The 17,393-nt window shown below is 41.0% G+C and overlaps 3 protein-coding genes across 3 annotated transcripts in view; 1 reads left to right on the forward strand and 2 right to left on the reverse strand.

Moving 5' to 3' along the window:
• cacna2d4a (calcium channel, voltage-dependent, alpha 2/delta subunit 4a) overlaps positions 1–265 on the reverse strand; it is a 64,760-nt gene extending 64,495 nt beyond the window's left edge. The window contains exon 1 of the mRNA XM_068307380.1: positions 141–265. The gene's annotated coding sequence lies outside the window, so the exon portion shown is untranslated. The remainder of the gene's footprint in view (positions 1–140) is intronic.
• Positions 266–3,577: 3,312 nt separating this feature from the next.
• Positions 3,578–14,776, reverse strand: dcp1b (decapping mRNA 1B). Its single transcript, XM_068306658.1, has 11 exons — positions 14,413–14,776; positions 13,943–13,983; positions 12,811–12,938; positions 8,051–8,117; positions 7,645–7,774; positions 7,418–7,510; positions 6,390–7,146; positions 6,184–6,237; positions 5,750–5,967; positions 5,480–5,680; positions 3,578–5,369 (listed from the first exon to the last, which is right to left on the reverse strand). Exons 1-11 carry the CDS (start codon positions 14,569–14,571, stop codon positions 5,292–5,294), a joined length of 1,926 nt encoding a protein of 641 aa, XP_068162759.1. The 5' UTR covers positions 14,572–14,776; the 3' UTR covers positions 3,578–5,291.
• cacna1c (calcium channel, voltage-dependent, L type, alpha 1C subunit) overlaps positions 9,369–17,393 on the forward strand; it is a 153,064-nt gene continuing 145,039 nt past the window's right edge. Inside the window, exon 1 of the mRNA XM_068306657.1 lies at positions 9,369–10,470. Within this exon, the coding sequence (XP_068162758.1) occupies positions 10,347–10,470 (124 nt within the window). The 5' untranslated portion in view covers positions 9,369–10,346. The remainder of the gene's footprint in view (positions 10,471–17,393) is intronic.

Raw genomic sequence — 17,393 nt, forward strand, 5'->3', positions numbered from 1 at the left:
TAGACTAAAACAATTTGATGTAGCATCCAGACATGCAGGATGCTAATTTGAAAGAAGCTGGAGCCAAAAAAGTGGGTTGCAGGAAGATTAAAGTTCTTCCCCAATTCATCAGAGACAGAGTGGGACTAAAGATTACTCACTATGTCATTGGGTCAGAGCTTTAAAACCATTCCATTTGAGAGTATGGAATTAAAGTCCAGATAAAACGGAAACAATGAAAATGCCTGGTGATCTGATGTCAGCTCAGCTGGTTGCCCTGGCGCACAATCGTGTCCAGGAAGCTCTTGTCTCCGGTGTCAAAGGTCACGTCTACACACCGGGGTTCGCTCAGTCTTGCCATCTTCCTGCACCTCTTGATTCTATTTCCATCCCTCTCATCTTCCACTCCTCTCTTCCATACTCACTCCTTCTGATTTACAAGATGATGAGGAGGGGAAAAAAAGAGGTGGGCAGGCGATGAAAGGCTTGGGACGTCCTGGCAAAACTTTAGTCGCCCCTCAAGCTCGGTCCATGTTACCCGGCAACCAAGTGATCCAAAGCTGGACGCACACAGAGAGATAAAAATCCCCGAGAGACATCAAGTTATTTTCTGCCTTGCTTTTTCCTGAATGGTTCCTCGCTGATGACCTCACAACCCGGATGGATCCAGACCAAAATCTTGCAGGGTTTCCTCACAAATGCGATAGCGGATTGGGAGTAAGATGCATGGATGGAGGGATAAAGTGACTACCTCTTTCTTCCTCTTTGGAGTATCTCCTCTTGCTCTCACCAGTTTATACCATAATCCAGGCAGGATTAAACCCCTCCTCCCTCCATCCCTCCTGCTCTCTCTCTCTCACACACACACAAACACATAAATACACACATACTGTATCTTCTGGTATCTTTTCTCTTTGACCTACTGTGTTTCCAGCCCTGCCTGTCTTTCTAGCCATTTCCCTCTTTTTTTGCCTCACTCTTTCACATCAGACTTTCTTTCACCTTCTGCACCCACGCCCCCGCAAAACAAAAAAAGAGTCTCATTTATGCTTTTCCTCATGAATTTTCTCTGTGTTTCTGTTTTTAATGAGAGTGTTAAAAGAGAGTGAATGAGAGAAACCGTGGCCATATTGAAACTTAAATGTCCTCATCTGTCAGGGGAAACGGGAGAAATAAAACGAGAAGGGACGAGAGGAATATGAGCAGAAAGAAGAGGAATAAAAATTTGAACAAATGGATGAGTAAGAAAAACATGCTGACAAATAGGAAGTCGGGGTTGTTGGGTTGGCCGGTTACTGTATTAATGGGGAGTCGTGATGTGGAGGAGGACACACTCATCTGACACAAATGTAAACACACTGAGACACCTAGTGGACTCTAATTACCTCACACACACGCACACACACTCTCTCTCTCTCTCTCTCTCTCTCTCTCTCTTTCTCTCTCTCACACACACACACACACACACACACACACACACACACACACACACACACACACACACACAAATACAAAGATCAAATCTTTAATTATCAACAGAGATCTATTATTGCACATGCTTCCCAAATAAGCATAATTATAAATTATTATAATATTATAATTCATAACTTATGACTTTAAACTCTTAAACTTTTCAATTGTTTTGTTTAATCAATGACTCATGTTTTTTTTTTAATGTCATATAATGTATGAGAGCGACGGTGGTGACGTGACGTCATAATGACGTCTACACCTCAGATGGTCTGTCATCCTGCAGAACCATTAAGATACATTTAACTTAATACCAAGCACGCACACACACACACACACACACACACACACACACACACACACACACGCACACCACGAAGCAGAGGCTGAATTGTTACAACAGCACACATGACATACACACAAACACACTGCATTGAATGCTGCGTTAAAAACACACACTGTTCAGACCGGCTGAGGTTTAGTGATGCAGTCAGACCTTCATGTACCGGTGTGTAACAACTGTGGGACCTTACACCCCCCCACCTCCCACCACCACAACTGACCCAGATCACTAATGATGGGGATGAACCATGTCTTATCATAGAAATACATATACTGTATGAATAATTCAAAGTACAAATTTCTCACCTGAATCCAAGTAGAGATCAATTGGGTTCCAGTAAAAAATGCCGTATAATATAAGTTGATGCTGCAAAAAAAGCAACAATTCCTAACGATAGCAATATTTCTCATTGGATTCGTCAGTTTCTGTATTGTTGATACCAGTTCATGGTGATGACATCCTCCATCTGAGCGTCAAAAAGACGAGGTCTGAAGTCCTCACAAACTGAAGACCCCGCCTCGCTCACTGGAGGCCATTGATTAGTTTAAGTCAGGGCTGAACGTCAGCTTTTACATTTGGCTCCATCAGCTAAACCAGCAGTCTGGAACCTATGTGATGGACTGATGAAGGAATTTGTTACACACAGACAGAAAATTACAAACAAAATACACAACAAAAGAACGTTTTGAGATCCCCACTGGACCCAAAATAATAATTTGAGAAAGAGAGATTGTCATGGATTTTAATTTGCTCGTCACCAACATAAAACCAGAAAAATCCATGCATGAAGAAACCATGAGTGACAGGCCTTCATCACCGTTGTCCACAGCTGAAGTGCCCCACGCTGACAACTTCGTGAGTCACCCAGTGTGTGTGTTAATGAAGCAGTCGATTCTCATGTGTCATTTGTCGTCAGCTCATTTAGTCAGAGCCATTAAATGTGATTGTTACCCTTTGACAGAGGCAGGGGGGCTCATGTTGAGGCGTCTGACATCACTGGTGAACTCTAGTAACCCCCAAAAAACTTGAATAACCAAGCAGAAGCGATGGTTGTTTGGTCAATAGGTGCGTAAAAAAGTCTATTTTATTATTTCATCTGGTGTAAGAAAAATGTATTCCTTGGGACAATAAAATTAAGTTTGGATTGAAACATAGGTTTTTCTAATTTAACAAAATCAGAGATTAGATCAGAATTGATATATTGGGGAGGATGAATATGTTTAGTATCCGATACACCTGCTGATCACACGACTAAAAAATATTTAAATTATTGATGAGAGAATTGAATCACCACTGATTATTTTTAAATGTTCATTTTTCTTCTAGCACTTTACCAGTAATCATCAAAGGTTGAAATTAACCTCCAACAAGGTCCATTTAATTAAAGTTTCATCCGCTGATGGGATTTTGGTACCGCCGATTGGGTAACATGATGTTTTCTAAGCATAAAGGTCAGCGGGTCACCTCCTGGTACAAATGAGAACCCCCCCATTAACACTATTATGTCAACAACTCTTTTATTGGATTTTAATTTGTGCTCAGTTATGTGCAACAAAAAGTGTTTATATTGGAAAAAAATGAGCTTGTAAAAAATTTATTAGACTTAATGCGGCAAGGCTTCTCTGCACGGCTCGGTGTCTAAAAACCAGCCGATTCATTACGTTATTGATTGTGATAATGTATGAAGCTGGATCAACAATGAATGCCATAATAATCACCATCATTTTGTCTGTTAGTCTCAGTAAGCCATACACAAATAAAGACAGCAAACAAGTGTCACTTTGAGAACTTTTTATATCCAATTAAAATATATTCGTTATGAGCGAATCATTCCTGACAATAAGACATATACTTTTTTTTAGAATGGTTTCAGTAACATTCTAACGTCCCACATGAATATATTAGAAAAAAATTAAATGTTTTAAATCAAAGCCCAAAATCTGATGAATGAGTGCAGACATGTAGTTTTGTATATCTATGTCTTCTCTGCAGGTGCATGCTGGTTATTTTTACTTGGAGGACATTTCTTACTTCTTCTTAAAACTTAGAGCGTTAGATTTTTTATTTGTTGTTTGTTTACTGTTGTGGTGTGGCTAAAAAAGATTAGCATCAAAGCTAAGCAAAAACTATGAACCTCAGCTTTGACAAATGACATACTGTACTTCCTACTAAAGCAACTTTTTGTGATACAGTTTGGTTGGACGCCTTCAGATGATCTGTGGTCTAACAGTCTTTAGCAAAGAATATTCTGTATTTCTTAATGTAAATTCTTTTGAATAGTCCTGTGAACTCCAAAGTTATTGTTCGACATATTTACCAACCCACATAGCTCACTTTAATTCCAGAAATAATTTTTTTCTCAAGAGGAAAACATAAATTGCTCTATTATTCCTGAGCTGAATTCCTTTTCAGAACTATGGCATGACAGCAGAATCCCTTCACCCTCAAGATGGGGCTACGTAATAATGGCTCTGGCAGGGATGTTGTAACGGTGACAACCCTAATAGAACAACCTCGACCGGATTATCTGACATGGTCCAATCCTGTAAGTGACAAACTGCCACTGAGCGACATGAGGTAGTGCAAGTTGAAAAATCTCCTGTACTTTCCTTAATACCTTGAGTTAAGCCTTTATGAATTATTTGTGATATTCAGGAGAAGTAAGACAAACCTGCACTATTAACATGACTTAAAGTGCAGTGAAGAATTAATCTCTGAAACACCTGAATATACAGTATCTTGTGGCAGGCTAACTCATCAGTTTCCCTCCAAAATCAAAAGACTAGACAGAGACAGTATTAATTTACTGCAGCTAAAAAAAACAACACACAATACAGATATGTTGGGAAGCAAAGAACAGCAAAATGAACAACAAAACAACAAGGTATTACTTTGATAATATTAAAAGAATTCGGGTAGTAAAATATTCTTAAGTCTTCTATAAAGCAAAACAGTACAAGCTTCATTTAAAAGTTGTAAATTCAAATGACATATAAACATCCCCATTTTTTTCAAATGTACAGAAACAAAAAAACATTTAAAAACCTTTACACTTCGCTTCATGAGTGAAGTCAGTTTCAAGTCCCTTTGAGCATCATCTTCGGAAACATTTGCGAAAATAAAGGAGCCTTCCTTTGAATAAAGAACTAAATTAGAATAAAATTCTGCTACATCTGGTGGGAAAAAAATTGTGCTTTTTACTACCAGATCCAAATAAGCGTGAATTTGCAGCGTCGCCAGGAGTGAACTTAAATCTCTGCTACATTTTCTTACTGATCACAGATGAGGTAAATACTGACGTACTCTCAAAGGTTTTCCCTCTCAGATGAGTCACAGGATGAAATGCTGGGTTGTTTGGTTATGCAAAAACTGTCATACAGTCCAGAGGTGATACAGTATTTGTTATTTTAGCGCCGATCGCAGGAGGAGGCGGGGCTTTGTGAAGTACGGGAGGAGCCTTGCTGCTCCGGGCTCGATTTGTTCATAGAGCGACGAGTCATCAGTACTTGTTACTTGCGTTGGGGGTAAAGCGGCTGACGTAGGCCTCGTAGATGGTGTCAAGAAATGAGCTGTCGGTCTGACACACACAACCAAAAGTCATTATGCTGCTCGAGTGTGTGTGCGTGTGTGCTGAACAACAACAAATCTAACACAACAAATGGGCAAAATGAAATGATGTTATTTTACCTGGATTAGAGTCAGGAGTGTGGATTGGAGCTGGCTTCTGGACAGAACTCGGATCTCCTTCTGCAGCGGTGGTCCAGGTAAGGATGAAGCCTCCTTGGCAACTGTTGTCAACCCGTCGCCAGCCTTTGTCTGAGTGAAGACGCTGGGTGAGAGGAGCTGGTTTGGGGCCACAGTGGCTGCTATCCTCTCGGGGGACATGACCTGGACAAACAGAACAGTCAGCAGTTGTTCCAGTCAGGAACATGACCTAATCGGTTCTCAGCTGCCTACCTGAAGCTGCAGGGCGGCCTTCTGGCCCACAGTCGATCTAGTCAGGTTTGGCACTGCGGCCGCATCTTGTCCTGGAGTGGACCCCAGAAAACGAGGGGCCAGTCCATGACTGAGTCTCGGGGGATTGTGGGTCGTGAGGCTTTGCTCCTGCTGGACCAGCTGGAGCTTCAACAGGAGCTCATGGGGTGACACCACACCGGGCATCTGGGAGAACGGACCTGAGTGGACAAATAAGACTTTAAATAAAAAGTTAAAACTGAAACAGCATAAAAGAAACAACTAGTTAACCAAACTCTTGCAGGTAAGCATAATAATGTTGCACATCAAGCAATAAATTACACATTTATAAGAAAATGAAGGGATTTGTTTTTTTTTACAAAAATTTTATGTCAAGGTTAAGTTTGTGTGACTTATTGAAAGGAATAAAATGATACCCTGTTGTGACGTCTGAAGGAGTCGGTCATTGGCCAGTTCAGAAGGTAGCAAACCTGGTAAAAAGAGAACAAATATATTTTAATATAATTGATCATTTATAAACAATTCCGTTTGTATATTTGTGAGAGAATTTTATAAGGTTCATTATACTGAACTTTTTTTATCGTATGAATTCACGGTAACTTGGAATAAAAGAGGTCTCCACCTGTTTGTACGCTGGAAGCTAATTGGCTGCTGTGCTGCGTCTCCGGTTGAGGTTTGTGTAGGTTGAAAATCAGTTGCTGGTTTTGTTGTGCTTGAATATGAGAACACGGTTTGGAATCCACCATAACAGGCTGAGGGGAGAGTTTGGGGTTCGTCTGCAGAGGAGGAGGGTTGGAGCAACACAATGGGGCGGAAGGAGCGAGGGAGGTGGAGGAGGGAGGAGTTGACTGGGTTTGGAAAAGTTTCTTGATTGGGTCTGAGTGAAGGTGCTGCTCCTGATGATGATGATGATGGTGGTGATGGTGGAGGTGTTGCTGCTGCTGCTGATGAGGATGATGGAGCACATGGTGATGGTGGTGATGCTCCAGCGGAAGCCCGTTGTCGCACAGCCTGTTCTCGGGGGACTCGGACAAGGTTTGGAGCACTCCTACGACACCCCCGGCCCCTCTCTGTCCCTGCATGAGTTTCTGGATGGCCGGGCAGTGCTGAGGATGGTTCTGCTGCTGGGCGGAGGTGGGACTGGAAACCACCAAACCCACAGCCGTCCCCGCCTTTGTGGGTGCGCTGCTCGAGTTCGCGGCGTCCTCGTATGTCAGCGTCCGGGCGACGGGCGGGCGGATGACTTTCCCTGCTGACGACCCGTCAGGAGGCGGAGCCAAAGGAGAGACCGGGCCGGTTTTGGGCGGGGGTTGACGTTGGCGTTGGGAGCCGAATAAAGTGGCGAGAGAGAGAGACTTGGGTTCGGTAACTTCACTGTCCTGTGTTAGACAAAAAAAAGAACAGAGACGTGTGATGCAGTTACGTCTGACCAATCAGGCAAAGATGTGATGACAGAAAACCCACACAAATAGAGGACCATCTCAGAAGATGTCGATACTGTGCTTCGAAGGGCAACACTTCCTGAAAGGGCTTTTGACCTCTTGTACTACTCTGTGGAGCTCTGATCCAACACAAATCCACAAATTCATCCACTAAGACGTACTGAATCCACAGCTAGAGTGGCGTCTGCGGTGGGTGTGGGTGATTCACCTGAGCGTTTGGTTTGAGCGGTATCGGTTTTATCAGGTTGGGGTTCCCACACAGAACGCTGCTGCCGCCGATCTCCTTCGGCTCCGATGCGGTCTGCCTCAATCGAATGGAGCGAGGATGGATTCCAACAAGAGGAGATGCAAACAATGATAGAAAATGACTTCATGCCATATAAAATATTTATCTGAACTTCTCTGGAGTGTGCAGAAACTTGGACGTTTCCGTACCTTGTCATACTCTGTGCGTGCTTTGGTCAACATCTGGATAATATCTACTGCCTTCGCTTGACTTTCTCCTCCTCCTGGGGACAACCATCCACCCTGAGACTGAGCCAGGACCTGCTCCTGCTGGGTTAGACTAAACACATACAAGACATGCTTTAAATTGTAGTACTGTTTTTGGGGGACCACTTTACTTGAGCCTAATTAAAATCAAATCAAAAGCATATATTCTAGCATATGCATTTGCTGAAACTAAACACCACATTGGTGATCCATTAATAACTTCTTGGAGTGTCCATCTGGGTGCAAAGATATGAATCAAACTCCCTCAATGGCCGGAGGACCATAAGTCACCAGCGCCTGTTTATCTAACCGAAACTTATTTAGTGTTTGTGGTCATATAAGCACTTACATCTTCATCTTCTGGGCGATGCGTTGACAGTCCTCCTTATCGTAGAACCAAATCCCGTGGATAACCACTGGGGGCGGGAGGATGGGAGGGGAGAAAGAGAGACATTAACATTAATGCAACAAAGGTCCTGGTTGGTATGATATCCCCGTCGATTATAAAAATCAAGTTAGCTGGTGAAACAGGGACATTGCCCATTGAAGGTTTGAAATGCGCCAGCCAAGAAGGTCAGCAGACGAAATAATGAGTTTTCCGACATGCCATAACCTTAAAATCAAATGATTGCACAGACATGCTGCCGTCTGCCTCTGCAGCGGTGATGTCATCAAGGCTAAACGGACACGTAAACAGTTTCCCAGTGGGAGTCGGAGTCAATATGGGCCCCTGGGGTCTCCTGGACTACATACAGGATATGGAGTAAACCAGGGAGGATAGCAGTAACAAACAACAACAATAACGTTAGTGTGATGGCGAAACTGAATCAGATCATTACGTCTTTTCATACTATGGAGAAACTCATAATTTTTTGTGCAACAATATTTAATGGCAAGAAAAATAGTGAAAGTCTTGGAAAAAAAAAGAAATAACCACGCAAATCCCATGGAACCACAGTAACTTCCATGAACAAATGACATTTGTCTCTAAAAAAGCGTGTAAAAAGTGCTCGTTGCAGTGAGGTACCCGAATTATGACATCACGCTTTGGGGAATATAAACATGTTTTTTTTGCATATATTTGCTACGAGTGAGGTTAGAAAAACTAGGGGGGTCAGTGTGGCTGAAGAGGAACAGACAACACACACACACACACACACACACACACACACACACTCACACACACACACACAGTTCAGTTGAGCATGGGAAAGTCAGCCTTGAACCAAATAAGTCACTGCAGTGGGAGACTCCCCAGTGGGGTAAGGGCCACTTAGTCCTCACTGGGGATGAGACTGACAGAGACAGAGGGACACACAGTCAGTCAATAAGCTGGAAAACTAGTGGGGGGTGGGGCATAGAACTGTTAGAAGTGAGATGTGTTAGAGAGGAGCTTATCAACATGGCAACCAGAAGGGAGTCATCTAGTTCTCCGAGCTCCCAAGTCGTCACGAAACAGAGACTGAGTCTGATCAGTGATTATAACTAAACCAGAGTGAAATCAGTGAGACACTTAGGGTCTCTGAAGTTTTTAGATGCTCTGAGCAGTCGGAGCTGCCAAGTCTATGGAAAGCCCCTCGGTGAGAGTGGTAAGGGATGGGGTAGGAGGAGGAAGAGGAGGGAGGAGGGCTACAACAGGCACAACCAGCATAAAAGTTTTTTTCTTTTTTTAAAAGCTGGTTGAGAGAGATAGAAAGACAGAGAGAGAGAGAGGAAGAGGGACATTTGAATTGAATACCAAAGGAAACCGGATCGCGAAACTCTTCTGAAAGCTCACATGGGTAGAAAGTTTCCACAGGAAGATGAACAAAACGAGGGACCACAATTTGTTTTCACCAACTGAGAATTTTTAATTCTGAACGGACAACTCTGAGGTGACCTGGAAGCTTTGCCGATTACCAATCATTTGAAATTCTGGAATTGATCCAGGACAGGAGCTGTGCGCTACTTTCAGACCCTGTTCGACTACGACCAACCAGCCACAAAACAGCAAGCACTCCTTGACAGGACTCCGGTAGGACAAGAGAGCATAGAAAGGCGATCGGCAGCCAGCTTTGAGTTACAAATACGTAGCCCGATTCAAAAAACATTCTCTATACTTTGTTTAGCTTTCATGCAGTTGGAAATCCAGGCGTATCAGAAATGCAGTCTAGCATATATTAGGTGTGTTTTACTGTTTTGTTGGGAAAGCTCAGCGCATCAGTCATGAAGGACCAGTGTTGATATTTTTTCAGCTCGTACTTAGTTGGCTGGAGGTTAGCCAGGAGTAGGTGCTCTTACAGCAATACATATTACTGATTGGAATTCTAGTTGTCTGAAAAGAACCATGACATCCTTTACTTAAAGGATCCCATCGGAAAAGAGAACATATTGACAACTACAGATATATACATTAATCTGAGAAGACATTACAGGTGGCATTCAAATATCTCCCTTGGCTTTGCCACTTCTGCTGTGACCTGACTTCACGGTGCTACCCAACACGTCAGTGCATCCTCTGCTTCTAAAGAAATAATTCTCGCAGGAACAGGTATTGCATCACCTTCGGAATTCTCTTCAGCGAATATTCCGCGAGATAAGAAATCACTGGAGGTGCTGCTGAAGTTTGACCGACTGCAAATTCAGAGAGACCGCTGAGAGCAGCCATGCTGAGAGCCTTTTTTCAGAGGAAACCGAAACACAAGAGACTGGAAGAAGAACCAGAGGTCCGGTTTAAAGGAACCCTGGTGTCAGAGAGAGACTTGGGATACACTTACATCCGACCCGGAGGTAAGACTGTCTGTAAACTTGATGCACGGACTGCCATGTATGCAAAACTGCTGCATCCATCTTCCAACAATTTTTTGAGAAAAAGTCAAAAACAAAACTATAACATCTTATGTTTGTCCTTAGAAAATGACTTGGCAATTAACTGATGGGCAGGAATTTATTCATTATCTAAATGAGTTTCAACCCTTAAACAAATAAACTCTAATCAATTTTTGGACTTTGCTTCATTAAAGGGGCTTACAAAGGAGGGGAAAATTTAAAACTACCTTTATCTTCACTCAATGTAATTATATTACAATTCAAAATATGCACCACAGATCCAGTGGCATGTGAGGAGAGATATAACTACTAACGTCTCAGCTAAAACTATGACTCAAACTGACAATACTGTAAGTTGTACATCCATATTTTACTCTGGAAACAGATTACAGAACACTGCTTGAATCTGTGTGTTTACAGGAAAAAAATCAAAAAATCCTCTGACATGGAATGTTTGCTTGAGGAATAACAGGAAAATTTCCCTAATGCCCCCTAAATCTGGTCCTGTTCTGCAGTATATCTCTACACTTTATTTTTAGGCTGGGGTGCCACTTTGTGCCAACTGCCATTCCAGGAATTGAGGGCAGTGACAGAGAGCTACATGTTTGTGCAACGATAAGATTCCACGACTCCTGCAACCAGGGGTCACGACACAGCGGGACTGGCACCATTATGACCAGCCTGAGGCCTAAAGAGTTTGGACAGTGAAATAACATCTTTAAGACCTGGGATGCATTTTTGTTTAAACAGTGAATTACCCGAAAGACATTCACTCACCACAAGAATGCCACCATCCGGTAAATACTTAGCTTTGCTCAGCGTTCTCATGCTTTATTTGGGAGATTTGACGTTTTTTGTCTTTTTTTGTTAAAACCAACGGAAGTCTTGGGTTAGGACTCAACCTCCTGAAATATCTGAATGTAAATCATTAGCCATAATGATGTCTTATGTCCTTTCTTGGGCGCTTTATTTCCTGTCTCATTAAGAAAATGGAATGAAGCCACTCACCATTAGGTTTTCTGAGTTCCCAATGAATAGACATTCAATTAACCATTCGTTTAAAATTCATTAACTGATATATATGCCCCGACCACATCTAGAGACCATTGCTATCGCAGATCATCCTTAATGTGTCTTGGGAGCAATTAAATCTGGTAGGAAACATGTTTAAAGGTGAGACAGAAAAGTTTATGTCACACACATAATTTCTCTTCCAGATGTTTAACACTGACCAAAATTGCATAAGTGTCAGTAAAACTAATGAAGTGCTACTGTAAGGGGATCAAAGCAGGAATTAAGAATCCATTGCACTGTAAACACAGGCATTCCACCTGCCTCTATCTGAGCCTGACGGAGAGTGTGACACCATGGTGGGGGGAGGGAGGGAGGTCTCTGTGTGTCAGCAATTCCTGAGTGAGTGTGTGTTTGTATTATCAGCGAGTGTTGCGGTGTATCTAATCTTGGCTGGCTGGTTTTGTAGTGCTGTCAGGCTTTTCTCCCACAGGAACACTCAGCAACGTATGTGTATGTGTGTGTGTGTGTATGTGTGTGTGTGTGTGTGTACGCAAGTCAGGTCTCAGAGGGAGACAGGCTGATAAAACTGATAGAACACAATACCTCTGCTCCTTATATGGAACGAATGTTTCCCTCTCAACTAAAAAGCATGCCACACAATCTGTTCACTCTATCATATCGTTCATCTTCCAGCCAACTTCCTTCATGCGGCCATGGACACACTTCTCATTTATGCTGCGTATGTGATGCGATCACAGTGCAATAACGCTCACAAATGCATTGTCACATGTGGATTCAGAGCCAAATCCAATCCAGTGCAGAAAGCTTACCTGTAAATAAAGGATCAAAAGCTCAGTGCTACAAGAGGTAAAGAAGATACTGGACCCAAAGCGTTTCCCTCAGTATGACTCATAATCTACCTACAGGACTATAAACAAAAGGGTTACCAGACTTTTGTCCTTTTATAAAATTTTTAAAATGTTTTTCTCATAAAATTGCTTCTTTAACAAAGCAAACTGCTGAAACATTGGTTTTACACATTTTTAAATAATTCTCAGATGTTAATTTATGATTTTGCTTCATCTCCTGTAAACTATGAGCACTACTGTCACCAAAGACGTATCACTTCAGCAAGCACAATTAGGATTCCCTGCGAAAGTAACACATAAAGAAATACTCATGAGGGTATTTTCCTTTTTTTGAGGATAAACTGTGTCCCATGAAAGTTTTTAAGTATTAATAATTAACATAGCTGAGATGGAACACGTGTGTTTGTGGTCTCCTTACATCGTGCATTGCGGTAAAGCAGGAAGGGGTGTTGGAGTTGGAAGTCCAGGTCTTTGGTGATCGGCTCAGTCAGGTTCTCCATATTGAGTCTGTTCATAATAGTGAAACCATGCCTGGGTGATGCCAGCCTGTGATACACGAAGAACAGTGAACAGAAGTACATGTTGAGGATTTATGTAACAATGGTTTCCCAACATGAAGCAAAGGGCACTTCAGCTATGCCATTTACTAAACTTAATTAAGCCATAGCAAGTTAACTGACCAAAAAAATTGTGTCCGTCCCTTAAATGTACCCCATTTACAGTGGAGATACATTTCTTTTTTATTGCATTTTAACCTTAAGTCAGGGTTCAATTCCAGAGAGGGAGCCTGACAAACGACTACTACATCCAAGGAAGGCAGCAGGCACAAATTACTTTCTCCTGACTCTGGGAGGTAGTGACAGAACATAACAATAAAGGACTCTTTTAAGGCCCTGTAATTTCAATGTGTACACTTTAAATTATTAATGAGGATCCATTTGAGGGCAAACCCAGTGCTATCTGCTGCGGTAATTCCAGTTCTAATAGCATATCTTAAAGTTGCAGCTTTTATACTGCATAAGAGCTGAGAACCCCATGATCAACACTTCCATCAGTCAACAAATACACAGAGCAAAAGAAATCAACACAAAAACATTTGGCAGAACTAGTAACGTCAGATTTGTATGTTTTTGAAACATCGCATCAGCTTATTTATTCACCGATTACATGAAATTATTTTATTAAAATAATTTTATATAAAAATATTATTTCATATGAAATAAAATGATCAAAATTATCTAGAGTAGTTTTTTATGTGCAATAAAAATAGAGTAGAATATTTGATTAGAATGTTAATGTCAAAGAAAGAAAATGTTACAAAATTATAGTAGAGATTCTTGCATAGAATGTAAGTGAGGGAGAATGTTTGAAAGAAACCATGTTATGCTGTTACTATAATGGATGATCAAAAGAAACATAGCACAATGACTGAAAGAGAGGACATAAATCCAATAATTTTGCTTCCATGTGCAAATAAAAGAAGTGTACTCAAAGTTAAATTTGTCATAGAAACTATTTGAACTCCGTATTCCAGCATGAACTCAGTTTACCTTGTGTAGATAAAAAGAGTGCCTTCCACCTCGGTCTTCTCCTAAAATACAAACACAAGTAGGGAGTTATTACGTCAGTGAGTTGATACATGCAAAATCAAATATTTAACAAAGCAAATAACACTTTTTTTTTTTTTTTTTTAACCATGAACAGAACCAAATAGTTGAGCTCAACTAAGTGACATCAAAAAGATGAAAATCCAGGCTTGGTGTTTACTACGGGGGTAATATTTGAAATCATCATATATTGGCGCAACACTTCGTGTAATCATTAAAGAATTACACATTTTCATTTATGACTATGCTGTGACTACTTAGTCACTACAATCCTTCGGGACAATTGCTGTGATTAAAGGAAAGATAACTTTCACTTATGCAAATCTCGGTGACAAAAGCGCGCCTGAAAAGGATGGCGAAGCTAGCTAAAGCTAAGTTAGCAAAGGCTATCCAAAAGCAAAGTTCACACTTACCCACTCATTTGTCCTGTTGTTGTAAGTATACAGGGCGACTTGGCTGGCCACGTCCACGATGTTATTGATGTAAGGGTCTTGTCGCTGCAAAGCAGCCAGACTTATGTCCAATCCTTTGGCGGGGAGGCAGCTGCTGCTACCAGCAGAAGTGGCTGTCATTGTTCCCTATGGGGAGATCAGCCCGCTACCTAGCTTCAGAGGCTAACGAGTCACAGGAAAACGATGTAAAAAGAGGTAACACCAACAAGGTAAAACACACAAATGAACCGGTAATTTAACAGTAACTTATATGACAAATAAGAACTGGTATTTACAATATTAACACGAGTTATCGACTTCTAACTGTCAGGAGATAGTTTGTCAACGGCCATGTTTAGCCTGAGAGATTGTAAACAATCAGACATGAGTAGCTGCACACAGCTAGCCTGACAATTTCAGACTTATCAATCAATTTCGAGAACTCGTCTAAACAGTTGTTGAACACTACGTGCATTTTAACTATTATTTTTAAAAATGCTAAAATCAGGGAAAATGACATGTGTACATAGGATGCTCTTTTATATTTTACATAATTTATTCAGTAATTCTATTTTTAGGTGAATTTCATTATAAATTGGTTGCGGAATTTTGGAAATTGATTTATTTTTCTTTTTTTCTTGCTTTCTTTCTGTCTTTCTTTTTTCATTTCTTCTTTCTCACTGTTACGTTTTTAATAAAATCCACTAGAGGGCGTTAAAGGGATGGCTAAAGCGGAACTAAAGCTGAATCTCACAAAAGTCACAACTGCATTAGACATATGCGTATACGTGTTGTGTTTAAGAAACTCCATGAAATAGTAAAACAACCATGATTCACACAACGTCCAACAAAAACAAATAAATATTCACCACTGTTTTCTTCAGTGAGAAGAAAAATTACTGCATTTTACTCTTGAAACAGTTCAGGATATATTTCTCCCTTCATTTCTGTATTGCACTCAGTGAAATGTGTGATTTCAAGCAAATTGCAAACAGGACTTGGATTGGATAAACAAACAAACGGACTAAGTAAATGCAATTGGAGTAAGAATAGATAAATGATATGATATATAATAAATGATTTGAAAAGTCCAATTGAGATAAATTTGTCTCAGTTTCCTCATAGCTGTAGAATTTGAACAGACAGGGTATCTTTTTAGAACAATAACTGTTCATTTCTCAGTTATTTCACTTGGTCGTATCTGATCAATTGTTCATCCCTAATTTTGAACATGTTCAGAATTTTATAATGTATGGAATCATTGTCCATCTTACTTTTCAAACAGAGTTAATAATTTATTTGCAGCTATTTTCTATCTCCTATGATGCTATTGTTACTATTTAAAATGTAATGGAAAGAAACATATTCCTTTTGTTCTTTGTGGACTTCAGAGCCCTCATTTTAGCTGCAGGATAAGTAGTTCAAGTTCTAGAGTTCAGACATGCAAGACAACCTTCCTGAAATTAATACTCAAGGACAGAACAGTAACTGATACAGGAACAGAACTGTCAGGACTGTAAGTTCTTGAAACCCGTATCAGCCGTATTACACAATATCAGTTGGATTTGTCGACTGTAAATCTCCATATTCAGTTCAACACATCCTGTTCTGGTACAAGGATACTGGAAAGGACACAGCTACCTTTCCATTTGGATACACACAAGCCCCTTCATCCTGTATGGATATGAAAGCAGAAGTCTTCTTGTAAAATATCTCAGTCATTTAGAATAATATCACTGATGCACATGGTTTCTCTTTATTACTAAATCACCACTATGTACAGTTATAATATTTCATGTGCATTTTTGCTATGTTGTGTCAAGGAACAGTCTTTCCAGTAATTACTTTTGCACTGTCGCTGAGATCCAACAGCTGGTGCGCATCAATCGACAGCCACGTCAGAGCATCCTTGAGAAAAACAATGAGCATCCAATTGCTCACTCACTTTAAGCAGCAGCCAGTGAAATCATTGAACAGCTTCTCTTCACTAAAGCGCGGCAGCCTCCTCTTTAACACGAAGAGGAAGATTGCTGCTTTGTGGGTCAATATTGGGCCAGTCTGTCCCATGAGGAGCCTGTGCATTATTCTATCAGTGATAGTGTAATGTAAGTGTACATGCATCAGATTATATTTACTGTATATGTCAGGGTGGTATCCATCTGACAGTCGATGATGAAGCTAATGAGTTATCCATCAGCAGGTCAATACTGTCTATAACCATTTAGTCAAGATTGAATGCTTGATTCTGATTGGTGCAGCCTACATGAGCAGAAACAGGGGCCTGTATGATTGTTGGAAAAGACATTAATATAAGTAAAAAATGTTGTGGACAGGATTTTCCTTGTTAAAGTCAACATATGGATGGATATAGACCTGAAGATAAAGTGACATGAATGATGATGGATTGTGTGGCTCTAAGGAATGAATGCCTCATTAGTCCATATTCGATGTTGTATTTAAGAACCAGGCGTGATCATCAGAGGAGATTAAAAAGGACAACACACACACACAGTAGATAAAACTTGTTGAGTGGTGAAACAAATAGCAAAACAGTCACACGTGTCATGAGGGGATTCCTCTTTGACCCCTCAGCAGATTTTTGGTTTCCCACATCGGATGCATTTGAATGTGTTTGTCTGGACTGAAATTCCCAGAGTCCAACTGGGCTTCAGAGTTGCAGACACACAAAGGGGTTGGGAACTACAAATATAGAATGGTTTTAAATAGAATAGATACTCCATGTGCATACTGGACATTTGTGCATGTGTGTCTGTCTTTGTGTGTCCCCCGGGCACCAGTGTCTGTTCCCACGACCTGCCCTCCATCTCTTCTTCCTCCTTTCAGTGCTTTGTACCATCTAACCCGTCCATTCACTGTTTGGGTTAATCAAACAGAGGCTAGTTCGGCATAAATATAAAAGGAATACTCAGCTGGTCATTTAGCAATCACTACAAGGCAGGATC

The sequence above is a fragment of the Antennarius striatus genome, chromosome 22, assembly GCF_040054535.1.
Source record: "Antennarius striatus isolate MH-2024 chromosome 22, ASM4005453v1, whole genome shotgun sequence".
Lineage (NCBI taxonomy): Eukaryota > Metazoa > Chordata > Actinopteri > Lophiiformes > Antennariidae > Antennarius > Antennarius striatus.